This window comes from Triticum dicoccoides, chromosome 2A (assembly GCF_002162155.2).
Source record: "Triticum dicoccoides isolate Atlit2015 ecotype Zavitan chromosome 2A, WEW_v2.0, whole genome shotgun sequence".
In the NCBI taxonomy this organism is placed as follows: domain Eukaryota; kingdom Viridiplantae; phylum Streptophyta; class Magnoliopsida; order Poales; family Poaceae; genus Triticum; species Triticum dicoccoides.
This window is the reverse complement of record NC_041382.1, coordinates 188884099-188906659: the sequence shown is the minus strand read 5'-3', so window position 1 is coordinate 188906659 and position 22561 is coordinate 188884099. Positions and strand designations below refer to the sequence as shown.

The 22561-nt window shown below is 42.8% G+C and overlaps 1 protein-coding gene across 2 annotated transcripts; it reads left to right on the top strand.

Moving 5' to 3' along the window:
- Nucleotides 1-6304: 6304 nt before the first annotated feature.
- LOC119354136 (B3 domain-containing protein Os07g0563300-like) lies at nt 6305-16321 on the top strand. 2 transcript variants are annotated; one of them, XM_037620848.1, is made up of 12 exons: nt 6305-6687; nt 6993-7074; nt 7178-7279; nt 7793-8640; nt 8807-8903; nt 9906-10080; nt 12165-12235; nt 12590-12994; nt 13297-13346; nt 13699-13812; nt 14619-14686; nt 15399-16321. In XM_037620848.1, exons 1-12 carry the CDS (start codon nt 6365-6367, stop codon nt 15956-15958), a joined length of 2895 nt encoding a protein of 964 aa, XP_037476745.1. In that variant the 5' UTR covers nt 6305-6364; the 3' UTR covers nt 15959-16321. The 2 variants fall into 2 exon arrangements, with proteins under 2 accessions (XP_037476745.1, XP_037476746.1); XM_037620849.1 differs by having other exon boundaries at nt 6306-6687; nt 7793-8622.
- The last annotated feature ends 6240 nt before the right edge of the window (nt 16322-22561 follow it).

Sequence of the window (22561 nt, the reverse complement as noted above, 5' to 3'; positions counted from 1 at the left end):
GAAATAACTTATTCTGCATCATGTGTGATGAATAACATTACTATTTATATATAATTCCACAATATAGTGCATATTAGGGGTTTTAAGTCAAACATGTCTATATTCTATAGGAAAAAAACATCCACATTACAAAATTAGTATCAAAGGTACCATTAGATTCATCATGAAGTGTATTTCTATTTTTTTTAATTTAGTGTTCTATATGCTTGTGCCTGATAGTTTATTCTGTAAACTTGGCCCAACGTAGACATGTTTGACTTTTGAGCAAACTAATATGCGCTACACTGTGGAATGGAGGGAGTATATAACAAATCTCTTTTCAACAAGTGACTATTCATATTGATCATTGATTCACCCATGATTTAAAGTAGTTGGCTTTGTTGAGCAATGATTTCTATGAATAGGTATATCAACCTACATGTATCATTGACCTGCATATACATAAAATCTTCTATATATGCGAATTGCAATTTATCTATAGCATAAGACCATAGGGTGGCATATCTACGGAATAGTGCAGATGCTTTCTCTTGGTCATATAACTACACACATTTTTTCTGCTACATGATTTCCCCGAAGTATTAGATCCCATTGGATTAACATGTAAATAGTTGTGTTTTATACAAGAAGGGCTTATGCATAAATCAAGTGGTTTATCCATTGGTTAACCAGCAGACCTTTCACGCAACAGGAAAGAGGTGCCAACATCAAAAGCAAACTTTTAGCGAATTAGACGGGCCATTAAATCTTAATCACTTAAATAAGCAAAACACCGACACAAGGTCCAATGAAGACCCGCCACTTCCATGGGTTATTTTTATCTATATGTGGTTATGTCATATTTATAACACGTTACGGTACCACTTCCATAACTTATGGTGTGTGTTGGACGGTTAGGGGGGAGGAGAGCGGTATTCTAGCCCAATAGCTCGGAGACGGGTCTGGCTTTAGTAAAGACATGCCCAATGTTGGATAATTATCATGAGCATTTTTCCAGGCTTTTAAGGCCCAATACGAATAAGGGATGGATATTTTTTTTGAAAGAATTTCTAAGTTAGTTAGGGGCGTCTTTGGGCTGATTGACTAATCAACAATCCTAGGCAATATCGTAGAACTATTCTTTCCATGTGATTAATTACTTCAGTTACCGAATGAATGCAAGATTTAGAACATCTGGTCGAATATTTCCATATATCAAAGTCGTATGATCTTCTACACACACATTAAAGGCACGTCTATGCCAAAGATAAATGTGGTTCTTGAGAGATTGTTAATTAATGATTTTGCATAGAGATATCCCAATGAAAAAAACTTCCAGGCTGTCATTGACACCAACAATTATGTTTGTAGATTGCCCCTTCCCCAAGATTCGACAGTGCTTCATGTTTGCAACAAACCTCGCTACCATGTCAATGAAACACCAAGTAATTCAATCCATAACAAGATAAATTTTTAATCCTCTATAACAACACTACAAAATTTAAATACTAGAAAATAACCAGCACAAACATCTTTCCAAGCTTTTAGGCCCAAAACGAATAAGGGACAAATATTTACCAAAAGAATTCCCAAATTAATCCGAGGCATCTTCGGCCCAGTATCTAGTCAGTGATCCTAGGAAATACAATATAACTAATTCTAAAAAAGGAAATACCACAGGACATATTTTCCTTGCATGTGATTAATTACCCCAGTTACAGAATGAATGCAGAACAGTTGACCAAATATTCCCTATATCAAAAATGGATGTAAAGTTTAGATCATCTGGGAAATATTGTCTACATCAAATTCAAATAGTCTTCTACATGAACATTAAAGGCACATCTATACCAACAATTTTATTTGTAGGTTACCCTTCCTAAAGACCAACCATTGTTTCATGTGTGCTCACAAACTAAGATCATGAGACGCCAAATAATTAAATTGTAACAAGATAACATTTTAAACCTATAAAATGACATAAAATTTAAATACTAGAATATAAACATCACATGCATATTTTTAGGCTTTGAAGGCCCAATAAGAATAAGGGCCAAATATTCTCAAAAAATCCCCAATTTAACCCCATGCATCTTTGGCCCACCGACTTGTCAATGATCCTCGTCAACATCGTAGAACTATTTTTCCTTGCATGCGATTAATTACTGCATCTACCGAATGAATGCAAGGTTTAGAACAGTTGACCAAATATTTCCCTATATCAAATTCATATAATCACCAACATTAAAGTCACATCTATACCAAAAATAGATGTGGTTCTTAAGAAATTGCTAACGATTTTGGGTAGAGATATAGTAACGGAAGAAACTTCCAAGCTGTCATTGACCCATTTTTTGTGTGTAGGTTGCCCTTCCTGAAGACTCTCCATTGCTTCGTGTGTGCTCACAAACCAAGTTCATGAGACACCAAGCAATTAAATTTGTAGCAAGATAACATTTTAAACATATAAAACAACATAAACTTTAATACTAGAAAATAAACATCACAAAAAAATTTCCACGATTTGAAGACGCAATAAGAAAGGGCCAAATATTCTCAAAAGAATTCCCATGTTAACCCGAGGCATCTTCGGCCCACTGACTAGTCATCGATCCCCATCAACATCGCAAAGCTATATTTCCTTGCATGCGATTAATTACTCCAACTACTGAACGAATGCAAGGTTTAGAACAGTTGGCCAAATATTTTCGTACATCAAATTCGTATAATCACGAACATTGAAGGCACGTCTATACCAAAGATAGAGATGGTTCTTAAGAGACCGCTAACGATTTTGCATAGAGATACCGTAACGGAAGAAACTTCCAGGTTGTCATTGACCCAAGAATTTTATTTGTAGGTTGCCCTTCCAGAAGACTCTCCATTGCTCCATGTGTTCTCACAAACCAAATTCACGAGAAACCAAGTAATTAAATCCTAAACCTATAAAACAACATAAAATTTAAATACTAGAAAATAAACATCACAAACATATTTCTAGGATTTGAAGGCCCAATAAGAATAAGGACTAAATATTCTCAAAATCATCCCCAAGTTAACCCGAGGCATCTTCGGCCCACCAACTAGTCAACAATCCTTGTCAACATCGTAGAGTTTTTCTTCGTTGCATGCGATAAATTACTCCAGCCACTGATTGAATGCAAGGTTAGAATAGTTGGCCAAATATTTCCCTACATCAATTTTGTATAATCGCGAACATTAAAGGCACATCTATATCAAAGATAGAGGTGATTCTTAAGAGATTGCTAATGATTTTGCATAGAGATATCATAATGGAATAAACTTCCAAGCTGTCATTGACCCAACAATTTTGTTTGTAGGCTGCCCTTCTTGACGACTCTCCGTTGCTTCATGTGTGCTCACAAAGCAAGTTCACGAGACACTAAGTAATTAAATCTTAAACCTATAAAATAACATAAAACTAATACTACAAATAAACATCACAAACATATTTTCTAGGCTTTGAAGGCCCAATAAAAATAAGGGCCAAATATTCTAAAAAGAATTCCCAAGTTAACCCGAGGCATCTTCGGCCCACTGACTAGTCATCGATCCCCATCAACATCGCAGAGCTATATTTCCTTGCATGCGATTAATTACTCCAACTAGTGAATGAATGCAAGGTTTAGAATAGTTGGCCAAATATTTCCCTATATCAAATTCGTATAAACACGAACATTAAAGGCACATCTATGCCAAAGATAGAGGTGGTTCTTAAGAGATTGCTAACGCTTTTGCATACAGATGTTGTAGCGAAAGAAACTTCCAGACTGTCATTACCCCCAGCAGTTTCAAGGTTACCCCTTCATGAAGATTTGCCATTGCTTCCCGTGTTCAACATGATTTAACCTCACCGATCATGTTCATGTTCATGATACACCAAAGCAATTATATCCATAAAAGATAAAATTTTAACCTCGAAAATAACATAAATCTAAAATACTAGAAAATAAACACCACAAACATCTTTCGAGACTTTCAAGGACCAATGTGAATAAGGGTGGAATATTTCTAAAAAAATATTAGTCAATGACTCTCGGCAATATCATATATAGCCATTCCCTTACTAAGTCAATGCATTGCTAAGAACATCTGACTAAATATTTGCCAATAATCAAATTCGCATAGTCTTCTAGATAAACATAAACGTTACATCTCCACCGAAAATAGAGGTGGTAACGTATTCGCAAAAAGAAGAAGAAAATAGAGGTGGTAACCGAAGAAACTGCCAGGCTACCATTGACGACCCCGGCAATTATGTTTGTAGATTGCCCCTTCGCGAAGATTTGCCATGGCTTCATATCCGCGACATGGGAAACCATATTCATGCAACACCAAGTAACCAAACCCATACCGAGGATAAAAAATTGAAACCTCTAATAAAACAACATATATAAAATCTAAAGAATCCAGGAAGCAAAAAGCTTCCCTAAAAACAATTGCGTGTGGGAATTTCTGTTTGTTGCATGTTGATCACACATCTCAAGGACGTACGTACGTGCGCGCACTATTCGCCCACTTGGTGCCGATTCCAACCACTCTGTTCGCGCGACAAGGACGGCACACAGGCGAGACGGAACCACGCCCGTAGAGTACTTACAAATACAAATGTACAACGGCAGCACAGCAGGTACGTAGCACTACTCGATGCAAAAAAAAAAAGTACGTAGCACTACGTTCGAGTCTGGATGAATATGCATGGCGCATGCGTGGATCAACGTCGCGAATCTAAAAGCACGGGCGTGCCGTCCTCGTCACGCTGAGCCGCGCGCAGCCGCAGGCCACGCGAAAAGTATAAAAATGAAAAGACCGTTTCTTTCCATGTAAGCTGCTGCCAGGTGGGCCGCACCAGGCACATGGCGGGCCGTCCGCGCGGTGGGGGCCGCGTGCCGCTGTCTCGACCGGCGCGCCGCGACGAAGCCCGCCCGCCCGCACGACGTGTCTCCGGCTGCCCTAGTGGTGGCAGGAAACGATTCTTTTTCCGTGCGTGCGTGACGGGGGAAACCGATGGCTTGGCGCTCCGGTGGCGTGCGTGCATGGGCTTTGTTTTGCGAGACGAGATGCGCTCGCCGGGCCACCGCCCCGCCCCGCATCGCACTCCTCCACTCGTTCACGTACCTCGCCGGGCCGGGGCACGAGGACAAGGCGAGCGGACCCCGCCGCGCACCGGCGTTGGTGATTTTGTTCCGTTCCCCGTCCTTCCCTCCTCACGTCCCTTCCCCTCCTTCGCCCGCCGCCGCGCGCGGCCCCGGCCTATAGATTCCCGCCCACGCGCACGTACCGGCGTGTACGCACCTGCTAGTTAACGGCGGATTGTACGTAGTTCCGTTCACGCCTGGCTGTATCGTCGTGCACGTACGTACCTACGTACGTAGGCAGTAGGTACGTGGTGCGGTAGAAGAGCAAGGGGCCGGCATTATTTGTTTGATTAGACTATAGACGAGGGACCTCCGGCGGCGTCCCTAATCTCTACTGGCAGTACGAGTATATATTAATAATCAGGAAACACCAGAGGGGAGGTCGTTCTCGTCGTGTTATTTTACCGCCGTTCACGCTGGACCAAGATTGGATCGGGGATCAGGAGCGAGCGAACGAACCAACTAACGTGCATGCATGGAGCACGTTTTGCTCCGTTTGACCTTCCTTCATCAACAAGATCCCACGACATATATATCGATAAAAAATCACAGGGTTGTGTCATTTTTGTCTGTGAGACTGTTTTCACCTTCCACCTAACACTAGTTAGCTTTAGCCTGGATAAAAGTTGCATCCTTACGTAAGCATCGATATATATATATATATATATATATATATATATATATATATATATATATATGTTTTATAAATGCGACAAATTCTGGACGGTTTTTGCACGATGCAGCACATCAAACCGTCCATTGTAGAGCAAAATTGGATAGCACCGTTCAATCCTCCATGAAGTTCGGCTGGCAACTGTCGTCCGCACAGTAGTTTCAATATTTTTTTTGTACTACAGATGGTAATACGTACTGTACTACAGAAGTACGTAGTACTCTGTATTATTATATGTATATAAGTATATGCAAGGGTATGGATGAGAAATGGAGAAAGCTTGTATGGTGGCGTATAGCATGGTGGGAGGGTGGGAGGTGAGTCCGAGGCGTTTCGTGTACACGTAGCGAGAGCAATCCAGACGCTGGGTACTACTACTACTTTTCTGCGACACGCTTTAAAAGCCTCCTCCTCCTCGCGTCGCCTCGCCCCTCCTCCCCCCTCCGCTCGCTCGCTCGCCATATTTCCCTGCGCCCCCACGATTCCCACGCCTCCCCAAAACCCCCCCTCGGGCCGCCCCGCCCCCCCGCACCGCCGGCCTAGGGTTCCGGCCATGTCCTCGTCGGGGCCGCCGAACCCCATCGCGCCCGCGCACGCCACTGTCCTCACCGGCACCCCCATGTCGGTGCAGCCGCAGCCCAAGCCGCCCCCGCCGCCGCAGCAGCCGTCCGGCTCCGCCGCGCCGCCGCCGTCCCAGCAGACGCAGACGCAGCACCAACAGCAGCAGCAGCAGCAGGGCCCTCCGCCCGCTTCGCTCCAGCAGCGGCCCAGGATCTGCTTCAACGCGCACTGCAAGGACCCCAAATCCGAGGGCCCGCGCCGCCGCGGCTGGCGCCTCCGCTCCGGCGACTACGCCGAGCTCTGCGACCGATGCTAGTACGTACGGTAACCCTTCTCTAATCGAATCTCCTGCCCCTCCCTCCCTCCGCCCCAATCGCGCCCGCTCGATTCGTGCGCCCGGGGAGAGCGAGCTCGCTCCCTCCCTCCGCCCCCACGGAGGCGGATTCGCCTATGGCGCACACCGGATCTACGTGGAGTGATCGCTACGTCGGCGCGATTTCGGCGGATACGCGGGGGTTTTCTGTAAAGTTGGTGGTTTCCGGGAGCGCTTTGACTTGCGTACGACGACTCCTGGTGCCTGATGCATGCATGCATGTGTGTTTTCTGTTTTCTGTGAGCAGTGGTTCGTTCGAGCATGGGACCTTCTGCGAGACCTTCCACTCGGAGGTGGCCGGATGGAGGAAATGCGAAGCGTGCGGGAAGGTGTGTACGCCTGCATGCCGCTGATTCTCTAGCCTTTATGGCTCTACTCGTGATTTGTGCTTGCTGATTGATCCGTCTCTGTATTTCGGTTCTTGCTGGGCAGAGGCTACATTGTGGGTGCATCGTCTCAGTCCATGCGTATGCGCTGCTCGACGCCGGCGGAGTTGACTGCATCCTATGTGCTCGCAAGTCCTATGCGGCAATGGTATGGCATCAATTTTTTCACTCTTGCGTAAGAATTTACTATTATTGGGCTGATGGTAACGAGGACACTATCTTATGAAATATGTTGTCTCTGTTTTGCATACCGGCACTTTAAGCTGGTGAACTCTGATCAATTTGCATGTGCAGAGATTTTACAAATTTGCATTTGGATGGTTTGCAGAATGGTTTCACTTGCACTCTAGTTATGCTCACCTCCTTTTTTCTAGTGTACATTCGAACTGAAAACATCCATCATTCATAGCTGTACTCTAGCTATGCTGTTTTGTTGCCAGCATTAGTTAGGTGCAACCCTGATGTTATCTGTCTGAAGCCCAGTTTCTACTTTTCGCATGCCATTTACCATAGCTGGCAATTGATTTATGTGAAGGATGTCTCTATTAGGCATTGAAGTGTTTATATTTGCTGAAGCTGCTGGAGCTTTGCAATTTTCTTGTGTTCTGTGAAGTTCACATTCTAACCCTTGTTGATGCTAATTGTTTCTTATGCTTGTTAGGCACCAAGTCAGATGTGGTCAACTCCTACTGTGCATATGCCTCAAAATGTTGCTGACAGAAAAGACAGTTATGTAAAGAGTTGGAGACCTCCTACGGGCCAGATTTCAAGTCAGTGGCGACAGAATCACCAGCTGTGGAACATGTCCACTATACAATCGGACTTGCAGCAACGTCTAGCTTATGAGTTTGATAGGCCAAGTGGCAGTGAAAAATTACCTCCAGGGCGCACTTTTATTCATGCCCAGGAAAAGAAATCTGATGACATGCATGACAGACCAACAACACCTGCCGGCATGGGCCAGATTATAAGGGACAGATATGCCAATGGGCTCGGACAGCAGACAAGCATGGATCCGACACACTCCTCTACGCCCTACCAGAGAGAAGGACCAAATCCAAATAGCCTTCATGATCCCAGTCACCATGTAGGAGAAAGCGACCCTTTGTCTTCAAGGAAAGGGATAATTTCAGATGGTGGTTCTACTGTATCTACTGGCTTTAAGCTTGATTCACATCATCCATCCATTCTAAAGGATGATGCGGCGTCAACCCTGCCGACAATGGGTGGCTACACTATCACTAATTATCCACCGGTACCTGGACGAAGCGACCATCTCAGAATCATACCTAATAATCCGCAACAACCACCCACCACGGTGCCCCTCTCAGTAGTGCAAAAACAGTTCTATTCCCATAGTGTCATTGAGCCCAACTACCAAGCGCAATTCCGTAATGGAAAGCCCAGAATGGATCCAAAGGCGAGATCAGAATTACTTCCCCGCTACTGGCCTAGAATAACAGATAAAGAGCTACAGCACTTATCGGGAGAGTATCCAAAAAACTCTACGTATCTTCATGAGCAATTTCCTCTTAGACAATATATTCCTCTCTATTCTAGTAATTAATAATAACATAAGCTCATTTTTTTTAATAATGACATCTTGAATTATATCAAAATTATTTTTTTAAAGACTTCCTATCTATATGTAAGTGTCTCCTTAACACTCCTACAGTTCGAATTCTGTTATTACTCCTTTGTTCGAGAAAATGTTAAGTGCCAGTGATGCTGGTCGAATTGGTCGTTTGGTGTTGCCAAAGAAATGTGCTGAGGTAAGTTGATTCACTATGTCATTCTTAATTATACCTTTGTTAATTTGTAGATTCTCCATGATTAAATTATGTTAAGGCTACTGTCCATGGAAATTTTCTTTCACTGTTGCTTACTTATTCTGTATGTATGGTAATGATCCTGGAAAATACAAAGATCCCGGGCTTCAAGGAGATCGTTTTTAAAGAATTCGGAAAACACATTTTGGAGTTCCAAAAATCTTGATTTTTCTTCACAAGTGCATGTGGATGTTCACTATGCACTTGTAGAATTTCATGAAGAAATATGATTAGTTGTGTTCTACACCTAGATCTATTGATGTAATATTTTTCTATTATATAGATCAACAGAGTCTTTTTGCAGCGCACAAATTAAAAAGGACACATCTACATGTACACAAGGCCTGTTTCCAAAATCTTCTGTAACTTCTACTCCCTTCGTTCCTAAATATAAGACATTTTGGTAGTTCAAATTGATTTAACTACCCAAACGTCTTATATTTAGGAACGGAGGGAGCAGTTATGATTTTTTATATTTTGGAAAAATCTGGACTTGACATGATCCATTCTTTTCCTGTCACTTGGTTTGCTAACTAATCTTGAACCATATTATTTTTGTCAGTAATCCAATGAGCTGGATTAACCTGATATGTGACTAAGTTCTGTAGAATGGTGGTATCAGCAACTAATCTTCTTCCCAGATGTTTTAAATACAAGTAGAGTTTGCTGGAGAAAACATGTTTGAATTTTGAAGCCTTAGTATAATAGGATATGTATGGATTTTGTATACTACTCCCTCCATTCCTAAATATAAGTCTTTCTAGAGATTTCAATATGGACTACATACGGATGTATATAGACATATTTTAGAGTGTAGATTCATTCATTTTGCTCCGTAGGTAGTCCATATTGGAATCTCTAGGAATACTTGTATTTAGGAGCAGAGGGAGTAGGTGTTTTAGTTCTTAGAAGAGAACCACCCTCATGTAAAATCATTTTGTATAGGCATACTTCCCTCCAATCTCTCAGCCAGAAGGACTTCCCTTAAAAGTTCAGGATGCCAGTGGTAAGGAATGGGTGTTCCAGTTCCGTTTCTGGCCCAATAATAACAGCAGGATGTATGTATTGGAGGGTGTCACACCTTGCATTCAGTCGATGCACTTACAAGCGGGCGATACAGGTAGATATTCTGTCTTAAAAACATGCAATGCACTAGATGTCGAATATATTAGCTTAATATAAAACCTAAGAGTAATAGCGTTACTTAGCATGGGTATAACAAATTAGTACCCCATTAGGTTTTTTCCTTGTACCATGATATCACACAGTACACATCTTGTACAGATAGAAATACCATGATCTGGCAATGTTTCTTATCCACTAGATTGGGGCATGTGATTGTAATTTGTTGCTATATCCTGTTTGCTGTTCTATTACATTAATGCTACCTTTCTTAATAATATTACCTTTCCTGATCTTATATTTGAATTGTTGGTGTCTTGATTTACATATCTTTCTCCATATCATATGTAAATTTCCCTTATCCAACCTTCAATTTTTGTCGAAGGTCATCATCCAGTCTCAAACTCTAATACCGTGTAAAATGCACCCTCGAGCTCGTAAAGACCATCCACCCCTTGGGTCCATCCAAAGCTGTTTGTGCTGATTTGAATGTCACATGCGTACATCAAACAATTAACAGAAAAAAATGCAGGGATTCTCATGTCAGTCTTCTCCATCTCCTCTCGCGTCTTCTTTACTATGTCTCTTTTCACCCTATTTCTCAGGGCCACCAGTATCTAGACTCCCTATTCATGGCCTCTCCACCCTCACACCAGCACCCTCCACCATGTCCGTTGTCCTTCTCATCATTGTGTCATGTTATGCTCTTGCCGTAGTTGCACTGCATCCATATCACAGCTGTACAGCACAGCCTCCACATTTTGTCCACGACAGACACTGTTTCTGATGACACCTAAGAGATGTGGATCACTACAACAACTAGAATGGCTTGATAGGGCTAGGTTGACACAATGTAGGTCGCACATCCATTATATGACATCCGGGTTAATAAGATTGATAGACTACTCATATCAACAAGGAGTTCCTTATTTTCTGGGTGTCCATCGGCAAAGAACCTCAAAGTTAAGTGTGCTTGGCTTGGAGTAATTTGAGGGTGGGTGACCGACTGGGAAGTTGATTCTGGGTGTGCACAAGTGAGGACAAAATGCGCAGGAAAGACCATAGTTACCTGATTCGCAATTCGCTCGGTTCACAATTTGAATTCGCGATTCGGAATTAGCTATATCTATCGAGTCGGATTCGGCGGGGGGTACACATCTCAGATTCACGAACGTAGAAGGGGTTTGCGAACCCGGCAATTACGATTCGCCGCCTCTAGTATAGTGTATTTTTCTTTTATATGGAGACGTACACGCTAGGTGGGCCACATCTGATCCATGTACGTAACAAAAGAACAGCCCATTAAGCCCACTAGAGAATGGAAACCCAATATAAAAGAACAGCCCATTAAGCCCGCTAGAGAATGGAAACGCAATATGCTGGCTTTAGGTCGAGACTTCCTAGCGATCCCAGCCGCCACACACACAGCACGCACACATCTTCTACCTCATGGCTTCAGGCATGCATCTCTCCTTTGTTCTTATTCTAGCACGTCTCTCCCTTCGCGCTCGTGCTCTGGCGGATGTAGGAGACGAATGAGGAGAAAACTTGACCGATTAGGGTTCGGCGAATCGGGCACCGATTTCCGTTAGAACCGACTGAGTTTGAACTCCGATCTGGGTTGTTAGATCTAGATTGGAGTTCGAGGCCTCTCCCAGCGAATCTGGTAACTACGGGAAAGACTCATGTAGGTCTGTGGGGCCAGTCTAGATCCTAGGTGGTAGCCAGGCGTAGCGGCCTTATACCCGGTAGCCAGTCCAGGGATCATTACACATTATGTGGCTATGTTGGAGCGGCAGCTTCAAAGCAGGTCTTGAGAGGAAGGAGGGCCACCATGTTAGTGAAGACCACCACTGTCAATGACAACCACTCTGGAATGGGCAGAAAGGGGTAAAGTCAATGGTCTTAAGAATTTGAGATTGTTTCGAAACATTGTTATGTTGAAAAGGATTTGGGCAATATCTGAAGGCTGCAATGGTCTTTTTCCCTTCTCATTTGAGATTCACTTATTTTATTTTAATTTTTTCTTAAGAAAGTGGTCATGTGTTTTGCTGATAACTCATCCCATTTAATATTGTTCAGTAAGTTTCAGCCGAATAGATCCAGAAGGGAAGCTGGTCATGGGATTCAGAAAGACAAAGACTCAAGAACAGGTACGGTGTTACTTAAGTATGTTGTGTTGTGGCTCCCCTGGAGGATAGCTCTAAAATTCAATCTTTTGTTACAGTTCATGCAGCTTGTATATTGCTATTTGCTTGAACGATGGTCGAATGCAGATTCAATTGTGTTCTTTTGTTTGCTTAATGCCTGATGAAGTATTATCATATACATGCATAGGGCATGTCTCCATTCTTGACAATTTAGATGTTCTGCTGCATCCTGTTGTACCGTCAAGTCTTAAGATCTCCTGTTCATATGCTAGATCTTTTGATATCATAACTATGCTGGCTATTGACAAAATAATTGCTGGAATAGTTTGTTTGACTATAAGTTTATATGTTGATCAGATATTCCGTCAGGAAGAACCAACAAAGCCTGCAAATGCTGCACCAAATCTTCCAGATGTGAATGTTAATGTCAGTGCTCCAGATTCTAGTCCGAACTCTTCGTTAGCGCGACCAAATAAAGTCAACACAGAGAACAAAGACTCTAGCCCTGTGGAACAAGCTGCCTCTAAAATAGACAAAGGTGGAGTAGCACAGAAAGAAGGGCCGGGAACTGTTCGCACATCCCCCGGACCTGTGAAGAGAAAAGCAACTTCTATCGGTCCAAAGATTAAACGGTTCCGGATCGATAACGAGGAATCCATGGAATTAAAGATAACATGGGAGGAGGCTCAAGAATTGCTTCGCCCTCCCCTGAAGGCCCCTTCGGTTGTTATTGTTGATGGCCATGAGTTTGAGGAATATGAGGTATGTCATTCTTCTCAAATATCACCTGTGGTCTTTCGTCTGTTCCGGAAAAAAAACTTGTGGTCTTCTGATAAATAGTACTCCCTCCGATCCAAAAAAAATGTCACACTTTTGAACTAGTTTTGAACTAAGGTTATTTCAAAACTGCGACACTCTTTTTGGATCGGAGGGAGTAGTACATATGTTTATTCTGATATTTTATTTTGTGGCACATAGCTTACCAGTGAACTTGTATTATTACATGATTTGTTTTCTCTTATGTACTTGTTATGAAAAGACTAAAACTTACATGTTTTTCGCAGGAGCCACCAGTACTTGGGAGGAAGACATATTTTGTGACTGACCAATCAGGGTAATGTTTTCAGAATGATTTTTCTTGGCATGTGCATTTGACATGTGTGTAGAGATGGAACAAATGAGGCCTCCTTTTCTTATTGAAATGAATGCTTAATTCAACAGTCTGCTCAACATATTTATCTACTTACCTTTTTCTGTCAGTGAGTTCCTTGCTGTGCTCTAGCCTCTAGGTTTTAGTTGCAACAACATGTAATAATTGACCTTTGTGTTCCTATCTGGGAGTGGTGGAATGCCAGTGCCAAAACCTAGGCTGCCATATATCAATTTAACTCCTATGGAGTTCTATCTGTAAGATTTCCCGCATTGTTAACTTCTGCTTGCTTATTATAGTTTATTTATTTTATCAGTGAGAATCATCAGTGGGCTCAGTGTGAGGATTGTTCCAAATGGCGGAAACTGCCAGTAGACGCCCTTTTACCCTCTAAGTGGACCTGTTCCGACAATAAATGGGATCCTGAAAGGTGACATACTGTTCTGTGTTGGCTGATTATTTCGTTATCATCGTACTTTTTTATCTAGTTTCACTCGTATTGTTTATTATGATTAGCTAACAGTACAATACTGTACTAGTTACTGGTACAATGATGAACCATCTTTACAAATTACAATTATCTAGTCCTCAAAAATAGCAAATCATGTTTAGGAAAAAAAAGTTACCTTTCAAGTGGACATGCTGTAAAAGACATGTTTTTTTGAGGTTGAGAACTAGTATTCTTATTTTCCTGATATGTTCTCGTGGGGAACAACAATCATGTATCTGATCTACATGCCATCAAAATATGAGGAAAGAACCCCAGACAGAGACACTGATATTCTTGACATTGTGCAACTTACGGTAAACTTCATAAGGAAAATACTTATCCCTCAAACAAGTCCTCGCTGGGCATAGATGGGCCTTTTTCGTGCTAGTGCTAGAGAATGCCACATGTATTTGCTATGTAGTGTGCCAAATTGAAGCATATCTATTTTTACTGAAAGCTACAGAACACCATGGAGAAATTGTGTTACGACACAAGTGGCTGAAATCTCTTACCCAACTGGATGTTCATAAACTTCTTTATTATTGAGCTCAACAATAGTACTCCCTCTGTTCACTTTTATAAGACCTTGAAGACATTTCAGACAATGTGCAAAACAGCCTATTTTGAGTTGTCTGAAACGACTTACAAAAGTGAACGGAGGGAGTAACTATCTTGCCACCGAGGGGAGAATGATTTGCTCCTACTTATATTTTAGCTGTTGAGCTGATTGTTGTTTTTGTTTCTAGGACGACTTGTGTCTCTCCACAAGAGGCAAGCATGGAGGAACTTGCAGAACTGATTCCTATAAAAGCAGGTATGGTGGCCTGGAAAGATTTAGGCATGGTTATGCAGAAGTTGAATTTTATTACTCCCTACTAAAGTTGTACTAAAGCAGTAACAATTAATATGGATCGGAGGGAGTAGTAGTTATTTCCAAGTAGAAATGCCAAAGATGAATTACAGAGGGATATTTCTTTTAGATATCCACTATAACAACAAATGAACAACCGAAGGTGTAAAGGAGAACCAATCAAATGTATACCATTACAAGATGTGCCATAGACATAGCGTAGTCTTAGGTTATGTATGGTTGCGAGCTACAATTTGCCATGGCTAACCCTAACCTCCAATTGTGGATTGCCACACGTTCTCAGCCGTATAGCCCATATAGTATACATCATAGACATAACTTTTTGTCAACTTTTGCCACATTGCCTGAGGTTAGTTGTGGCCTGGACCTTGAACCAAAGTACATGTTAACTAAAATCAGCACGCTGGTTTGCTCAGTTATGTTGGGATTTAGACGATGCTCTTTTTATTGTATTAATAATTTCAAGACTCGCTAGAATCATGTTCAGTGGATGTTTAGGTAATGCATCCTCTAAGTTATCCCTGTTTGCACAAAGACATTGTGATTATCTTGTGTTTGAAACTCTTGTTGAAGAATAGTATGTTGGAGGTAACACTGTACCGTTATGTAATGGCTACTACATATAATAATAGCTTTTGCTTAATTGACATTGCAGGTGCTGCAAAAAAGGCTAAACTTAGGATGGATACTGACAGTATCGATGTTTCGGATGGGTTGGACACTCTGGCAAACCTTGCTATTCTTGGTGAGGGTGAATCTCTTCCTTCCCAGCCAACTACAAAGCATCCCCGACATCGCCCTGGCTGCTCGTGCATTGTCTGCATTCAGCCTCCTAGTGGGAAGGGACCAAAGCACAAGCAGACATGCACCTGCAATGTATGTATGACGGTGCGCCGTCGTTTTAGGACACTGATGCTTCGGCGTGAGAAGCGTGCGTCTGAGAAAGAATCGGAGGAGCCGCCTCGAAAGAAAGAGCAAGGCCAGTCGAGCGAGTCTCCACAAGACCCGCTGCCGGCTAGCACCAGTCCTACTAGCACTCCCCAGAAGGTGAACGGAAATGGTGATGACGCGGAAGAAGCCGTGGAGCATAGCATGGCATCCTCTCCTATGAAGAACCAGATTGACCTGAACATCCAGCCTGAACGGGAAGACGAGCAGTCACCAAAATCAGATGCGGTCGGTGCAATGAGACTTGCGCGAGAGAACGCAGCCTAGTGCGGCTCACCGTAGTGGCGAAAGTGGTGATAGATAACAGCAGATTGGAAACTGTCTATACCAATGGAGATATGCGGCGCCTGGAGTTGTAGTGTAGGTGTTATTACATTTTCCATACAAAAGGATCTAGCTAGTTTCCTTCCTGTTGCGGGGGACATATTTCCCAGTGTTGATGCTATATCGTGTATACCATAGATCAGTCGGTTGGTGCTGTAGGCAGGCCCCGTTGTAGGTGTTGCCTACCCTGTATGTATGTGTATTGTAAGAGCAGCGCTCTTCGGCACCATGTCAGCGGCATAATTTATTCATGTATCGACTCAACCATCCCCAACTAGTATGTGCTTCTAATGTCGATAACAAACACTATAGTTCTGTGGAGCTTTTGCGGTGGGTGGGTCGGGGGGTGGGGGGCAGTGTCTGCTTTAAACCCTCGTTTGTTCGTGGACGCAATCTTGGCCTGAAATTGTTTGGACACATGCATATGATTGCTGTGGATGCCGAGAGAGAAGAAAAATAAATAAAGAGAAAATGTAGTCCCGGACATGGTGGGCTGTTCGGACACCCTCGACGTCTTCATTTTCTTCTGACATATATGAGCTGGATTTGAGGGTTTGCCAACAACATGATTTTTCCCTTGTCTCTCATGTCCGACATGTTTGTATGGACATATGGGGTTTCATTTTCTTCTCACGTATATAGGTTGGATTTGAGGGTTTGCGAGCAACATGGGTTTTCCCTTGTCTCATGTCCAGACATGTTTGTATGGACATATGGGGAGGATTTGAGGTCCCCAGTTGAAGATGCTCTAAAACTGGGGTTCTATATCTAGAGAACTCATGAACTTTGTATGGAGATGAAGTGTTGTTGTTTCGGTTGACAAAGAGGCATATTTGTGCCAAGAGAGAATGTTCATGCTGGGTCGACGAGGACGTCGGTTTCTTTGAGTGAGGTGTACGTGACATCCCCGTTTAATAAAAATGATAGACTACTCATGGCAACAAGGTGCATCTTATTTTTCGGGAGCCCATTCGAAAGTAACTCAAAGTTAAGCGTGCTTTTTTGAAGCAATTTGACGATGGATGACCGATCGAGAAGTTGATAATAAAAATGTGCAGAAAAGACTAGTGCTGATTTATGGGACCAGTCTAGATCCTAGTTGTTAGCATGTGCAACAACCAAGAACCGATAAATGAACCAATGGGTTTAGCTGGGGAGTTATACAAGTTAAGCGCTATTTCCTCTCAAACTTAGCTACTCGTTGACCGATAATAAAGATGTGCAGAAAAGACTAGTGTTGATTTATGAGATCAGTCTAGATCCTAGTTGCTAGCATGTGCAACAGCCAAGAATCGATAAATGAACCAGTGGTTTTGGCTGGGGAGTTATACAAGTTAAGCGCTATTTCCTCTCAAACTTAGCTTACTCGTTGACCGAATCCTACTATCTATGAAAATAATCGATAGCTTCATGTAGACTGAACTTGTATCCGGAGCATGTCTGATCCTTGGAGGCGACTGATTTTGCTAACCTAGCAGAGTTGGCAGCATTGTAAGGCTACTTATAGTGGAAGTGTCATACATTAGTATGCATATGATATTAGTCTATTTTAAATGATCTAATTTATTACGATGCATGATATATAGTAACATAATATTTCATGATATATAGTAACATAATATTTGTTATTACAAGGTATCATGATATGATATGATACTCAATTCTCTATATTTTCATTTATTTCTATGCCATCTCACCAAAATTTCCTAGTCATTATGCATGATACTCGTTATAATACTCTCCCTTTTCATCTCTGCACAGTGGTGTAGCTCGGTCGGTGGCATCTCGATGATGGCTGTCAGTTTGGGTGCGGGATTGGTTTTGGACCTGGCTTATGACGAAAATTTCTTCAACATAAATCCAACCCACCCTACCCTTCTGGTGCACCATACGGCAACATGTGGCGGCAGAGTTGGCTGTTGAGGACTGGTTGCCAGAAGAGTGGTTTCAAATCCCTTCCTTTACCACCCAACTTCTTAAGCACTTAGACGAGGTGTAGTCTACAATTTATAAAACCTTCCCTACTACAACATGACGATCTCTAATTTGGTTGGCATGGACAATCTCAAGCTTGAATCCGTGCAACTCAATATCAAGACTGCGTATCAAGACTATGAACAAGAACTTTGCAAGTATCTGGAAAAACTTTTGAGAAATTCCAGCCACTCTCAGGGAAATCCCTAACGAAGAAGAGATTGAAGACCAGTTGGTCGACCTGCATAGGGGATTCATCATGAGATGTAGTTTCATATGATGTATCTTTGGTATTGTAGATATAAATAACATTTGCGTAAACCTGATCAATGTTTCTAAAGTCCGACTTCTAACTTTTTTTACATGCACTGCATTATCGAGCGGATGAAATATCTCTTTCCCCCTCTCAGCTATCTGACGCATCACTCAACCTTATTGGGGCTCCTCTATCTCTCCCAAACTTTATATCTCACAGGTTCACACATACACATGTCTCGCTCGCGCTACATATAGACCCATCCAACACTCTCCGCCCTTGTTCTCTCTCTATGTGACACGCACCCTCTAAGTACCATAATCCCTCACTCCATCATAGGCACATACACTCCCTCTTAAGTATGATTATCTCTCACTAGCCATCAGGAACACATGTATTGTCTTCTTCCATCCATACGTCTATCTCGATATCTCTCGGGGTATCTTCTATCGCGCACACACCTTGTCACTCGATCTCCCATCCATGTAGTCCCATCACGATCTTCAGGGGATCTCTCTATCACAAACATACACTCCCTCATCCCCATGTCTGCATTTTCTTCACACGTCTCTCTCGACCTCTCTCCCTTGCTTGTCAGACCCCTGTTGGTCACGTGCTAGGGGTCTTTCTCTCTCGGTTGCAAACAACCACACACTAAGTCCTCACCTTGCTTCCGTTGTCGACGATGCATGTGTGATATGTTTGCATAAGACACACACGCCTTTTCTCTATTTATCATGTGTTGTCCATGTCTCTTTCACACACACACACACACACACACACACACTTTTTTCACTCACTTTTTCTATTTCACACACACACACACTTTCTCACTCTCTCTCTAGTTAGGGACTCTCTCACGTCCATAAGCATATGGATGTTTTGAAAAGTCAAACCTCAGAAAAGTTTGACCAGGTATATGTGGAAAAAAATATTTACATCTGGAATGATCATTAGATTCATCACAACATGTACTTATTTCATACTATCATTTATCTTTGATGTTGTAGGTATAAGTAATTTGTTTATAAACTTGGTCAAAGTTTCAAAAGTTTGACTTTAAAAAAATGTTAGCACTACATTATCGAACGGAGGGAGTAGCTCTTTCTCCCTCTCTCTCTCTGCTATCTCTCACGGGCCTCCCCTCTCACTCGAACTCTCTATACCGACGGATTATACGCTCACCGTGTCAGCGTATAGCTCCATATATTGTTTAGTTGACCGGTCAACCAGTCCACATGTTGCCTTATTAGCTCGTGTTGTCTATCTTCGTGTGCTGGCCCATGTGGCAGTGGGTGAAAATAAGTAAACTAGAGGCCCATTTGACATGCAGTGAAGTAAACAAAGTTGAAACCACTCGGGGTAGCACCCCGCACGCTAGTAAATTGAGGGCGCATTGAGGACACACTTCTTCTGCGTGAAGGACGCACTCGCGCACAATTCACCACTGCGCGGCGGCATGCACAGAAGGACGCACTCGCGCACACCCAGCGGGTTAGCACACAACACATACCAGCACACGTGTACACCAGCGTCGCCGCTGATTGAGATGGACGGCGAGACGGCCAACAAGCGGAGGCGGCTCGAGCCAAAACCGCATCCGGCGAGTCTGGACTTCACCAGCAGCCTCCCCGACGACATGCGGCTCGTCATCATCGGCCTCCTTCCCACCAAATCTGCCGTGCGGACCGCCCTGCTCTCCCGGCGGTGGCGCCCCCTCTGGCGCCGCGTCCCCCTCAACCTCACCGTCGACAACTCCCTCTGCGGCGGGGATTGCAAACGCATGGCCGCAGTCTCCAAGATCCTATCATCGCACCCTGGGCCAGCCAGACGCCTTGACATCCGCATGCTCAGTACCAACTGCAAGGTCCAAGCCAAGTTCGATGAGTGGTTCTTATCCCCCGCCCTAGATCAGCTCGAGGAGCTCAACTTTGAAGCTAGATGATGTCGCTCTCTACCGCCGTCCGTGCTCCGCCTCACGCCAACGCTGCGCCGCGCCAGTTTCAGCTCCTGCTATCTTCCCTAGATTAATGCCGCGCCCGCCCTTCTTCTCCCTCAACTCAAGCAGCTCGACCTCTTCGACGTTGGCATCTTGAAGCAGGCTATGGAGCACCTGCTCCGCAGCTATACTGCGCTCGAGTACCTTCGTCTTGAGCAGATCCACGGGTTCATTAGCCTCCACATCGCCTCGACGAATCTCTGATGGATTTTTGTGTCTTGCTGGCCCCGCAACAAGACATCAATTGGGAAGAGATCACTCCAGCTGTTCCATGTTATGGTCATTGAGAATGCGTTTTTCCTTGAGAGATTGCTTGTATCTGATCTAGAAGGTCCAACAAAAATCAGGGTCATTGACGCACCAAAATTGACAGCGTTGGTGTACTCGTCTGCCAAATTCTCCGAACTCTTTATTAGATCCGTAATCGTTCAGGTACAACACTCATCTTCTTCTCCGTCTTCTTAAAATTCACATATTTATATTTCTTCTTGATGTATTTACGACCGTCTTCCAGAAAATGATTCCCACAAGCTTGACCCAATCTATGCGCACAGTGAAGATCTTGGCAATAAAATCTATCGGCCCCAATCTGGATCAAGTTGTTGGATTCCTTACATGCTTTCCGTGCACGAAGAAGCTACTCATCAAGGTGAAACTTCTTTCCTATTAGTAAACGGTAATCACAACGTAGCTCAATTTTTTCGTAATTTTGCCAAATTATGATGACAAGTGTAGTGTTCAAAATTGCATCTACGCACTGCACTTAAAGAAATGTTTTTAGTATTTTTTCTCACGTGATCACCTGCATCGTTTTTTTGTTGTACTACTATAGTAGCCTAGGCTAGTCATAGTAGAAAGTAACTTAGACTAGTAACTCTATGGTTACCCTAAGAGCAAGTACTACCTCCGTCCTGGTTTACTCTTCCTATTCTGTAGTATCAAAATTTAACCATAGATTTAACTGATAAAATGTTAATACATGTCACTAAAAAGTATATTGTTGGATTCGTATTTGAACATAATTTCAAATGGTATAATTTTTGGTGACATGCATTGTCATTTTCTTAGGTAAATCCATGGTCAAAATTTTACACTAAATACGAGGTAGTACAAAAGTGGGCTATAACGGCCCTCCACTATGTAGGCCAAAACACGTGCCAAATTCACTTGTGATGCATTTGGCATCGATGCCCCTCCATTGCTCACCTTGTGCCCCAATCTGGATCACATACTTTGCTTCGGTGCCAAATTAACTCACGCAATGAAAAACACTTGCGTGGGAGAGAGAGGACCGAGGCAATAAAAAACACTTGTTTGGGAGAGTGAGAGGCTGGTGTAGTTGGTTTGATTGATTTGTTTATACATGTGGGTCTATGTGCACAGCGGTGCCAACTCTCTTACATCGTGAGAGCGGTGCCAAAATCTTTTGATTTGACATCGATGCGTATTATGTGGCATACTTTTAAGAAATATGGCATCGGCCACATAGTGGAAGGCAACAAATGCCCAAGCTCTTCACGTGATCCTAGGTAAATGAGAGGAAAGATAAAGAGAGAGAGAGTGAAAAATATCACTAGCCAGCCAACCCTATCATATGAGCGAATGATATTGGTACCTCTTGATGACATGACAATCTTATACAGCCAGCTGCTCTAATATGTTCTCTTCTTTTGCAGATAAAAAAAGACCCGAAAGTGAAAAATGTGCTGCACTATAACAATCTCATCGAATGCCTTGATCTCCATCTTACAAAAATTGATTTGATCGACTACCGAGGCAACACATCTGAGATTAAATTGGCCAGATTCTTTGTTCTGGAGGCAAGTGTGCTCAAGGTAATGAGGTTTGGCGTTCTCTGGCGCAACAATGAATGGCGTGCTGATCACCGCAAGCGTCTAAGCCTAAATGACAAAGTCTCCACAAAAGCTGAATTTGTTTTTGAAACATCAAGTGGCCAGAGACTCGAAAACTTATTTGCTCATTAGTGAATTTTCAGGGCGGTGGATTTTAGTTTTTACGATAATGCTGCATCCACCTAAAGTAACAAAAGTTCTTACGTAAACTTCCTAGTAATTCCCTCTTCGTAGGTGCAGCATTACTCCTAACATTTGTAATATCAGTTTGGAACTTGTAATATTGCCGTGTCCTATTCCTGCGTTTTCAAAATCCTGGGAGTCAAAAAGGTCCTGAGTTGGTGATGATGTTGTGCCTGCCATCTTTCACCAATAGCCATCGGATCTAAATCTAACGCATACAAACCAAACTTCTCTAGTTTTGCAAAAAGATGCCCACACTTGTTCCCTATTTACAAACAACT